The 775-nt window shown below is 56.5% G+C and overlaps 1 protein-coding gene across 1 annotated transcript in view; it reads right to left on the reverse strand.

Annotated features, from left to right (window-relative positions):
- Positions 1–502: 502 nt before the first annotated feature.
- The window catches only part of LOC103916823 (antigen WC1.1-like), a gene marked incomplete at its 3' end in the record, with an annotated part of 1,876 nt that continues 1,603 nt past the window's right edge, over positions 503–775 (reverse strand). The window contains exon 2 of the mRNA XM_009323879.1: positions 503–682. Coding sequence (XP_009322154.1) covers positions 503–682 — 180 coding nt within the window. The remainder of the gene's footprint in view (positions 683–775) is intronic.

The following is a 775-nucleotide window of genomic DNA, read 5'->3' on the forward strand; positions in this document are numbered from 1 at the left end:
TGGACTCAGCAAATCCACAGTCGAGGTGATGGCAAGAGATCCCAGCGGGAGGCACAGAGAGAGCCCCAGGTCCCCAGGACATGTACTTCCACCCTCCCCTCACACGTTCTGGTGCCATTCACCAGCCGGAACTCTGTGTCCTTGTGAAAAGAGAAGAACGAGAGAGGGTGGACTTGTGCTCTCACTCCCTCAGGAGCTAGAGGAGAGGCCAAATGGAGGACACCCTTCCATTATCCTCTTTCTGCATGATTTTAGGACTGCAGACACCCAGATCACCCCTCCAGTCCTCACACCTGGCACAGCACAGTCCCTGCCCTGCTCCCCTGTCCCCAGCACACCCCCTGGTGTTTAACACCCCATCCTGAGTCCTTATGGGTACAGGTGACACCAGCGGCATTTGTGTGGGTGCAGGGCTGGTCTCTGGGGGATCCGCTGGGGCAGAACATGAGGAAGGATTCCTTCCCCACACACTGCAGCTCTCTGTCCCACATGGGACCGACACCTTCTCGAAAGTGAGTTGCTCTGGGGACAGACAGGGCTGTGCCACACTGTAACTCCCTGCAGACCATGTCAGCAGCTTTGGGAGCAAAATCTGAGTCACAGACAGTTTTCCACTGGGTTCCATCATGGATCTCCATGCATCCTGAGCAGGGGCTGTCCTCTCTGACCAGCCGGAAAAATCCTGAAGCAATCAAGGTCCTCGGAGAGTTCCCAGAGCCCTCAGGCAGTTACATGCCTACATCCCACCTGGTCTGCAAGGTGGCCATAGGGAAAG

The sequence above is a fragment of the Pygoscelis adeliae genome, unplaced genomic scaffold (genome assembly GCF_000699105.1).
Source record: "Pygoscelis adeliae isolate BGI_AS28 unplaced genomic scaffold, ASM69910v1 Scaffold725, whole genome shotgun sequence".
NCBI classification, from domain to species: Eukaryota; Metazoa; Chordata; class Aves; order Sphenisciformes; family Spheniscidae; genus Pygoscelis; species Pygoscelis adeliae.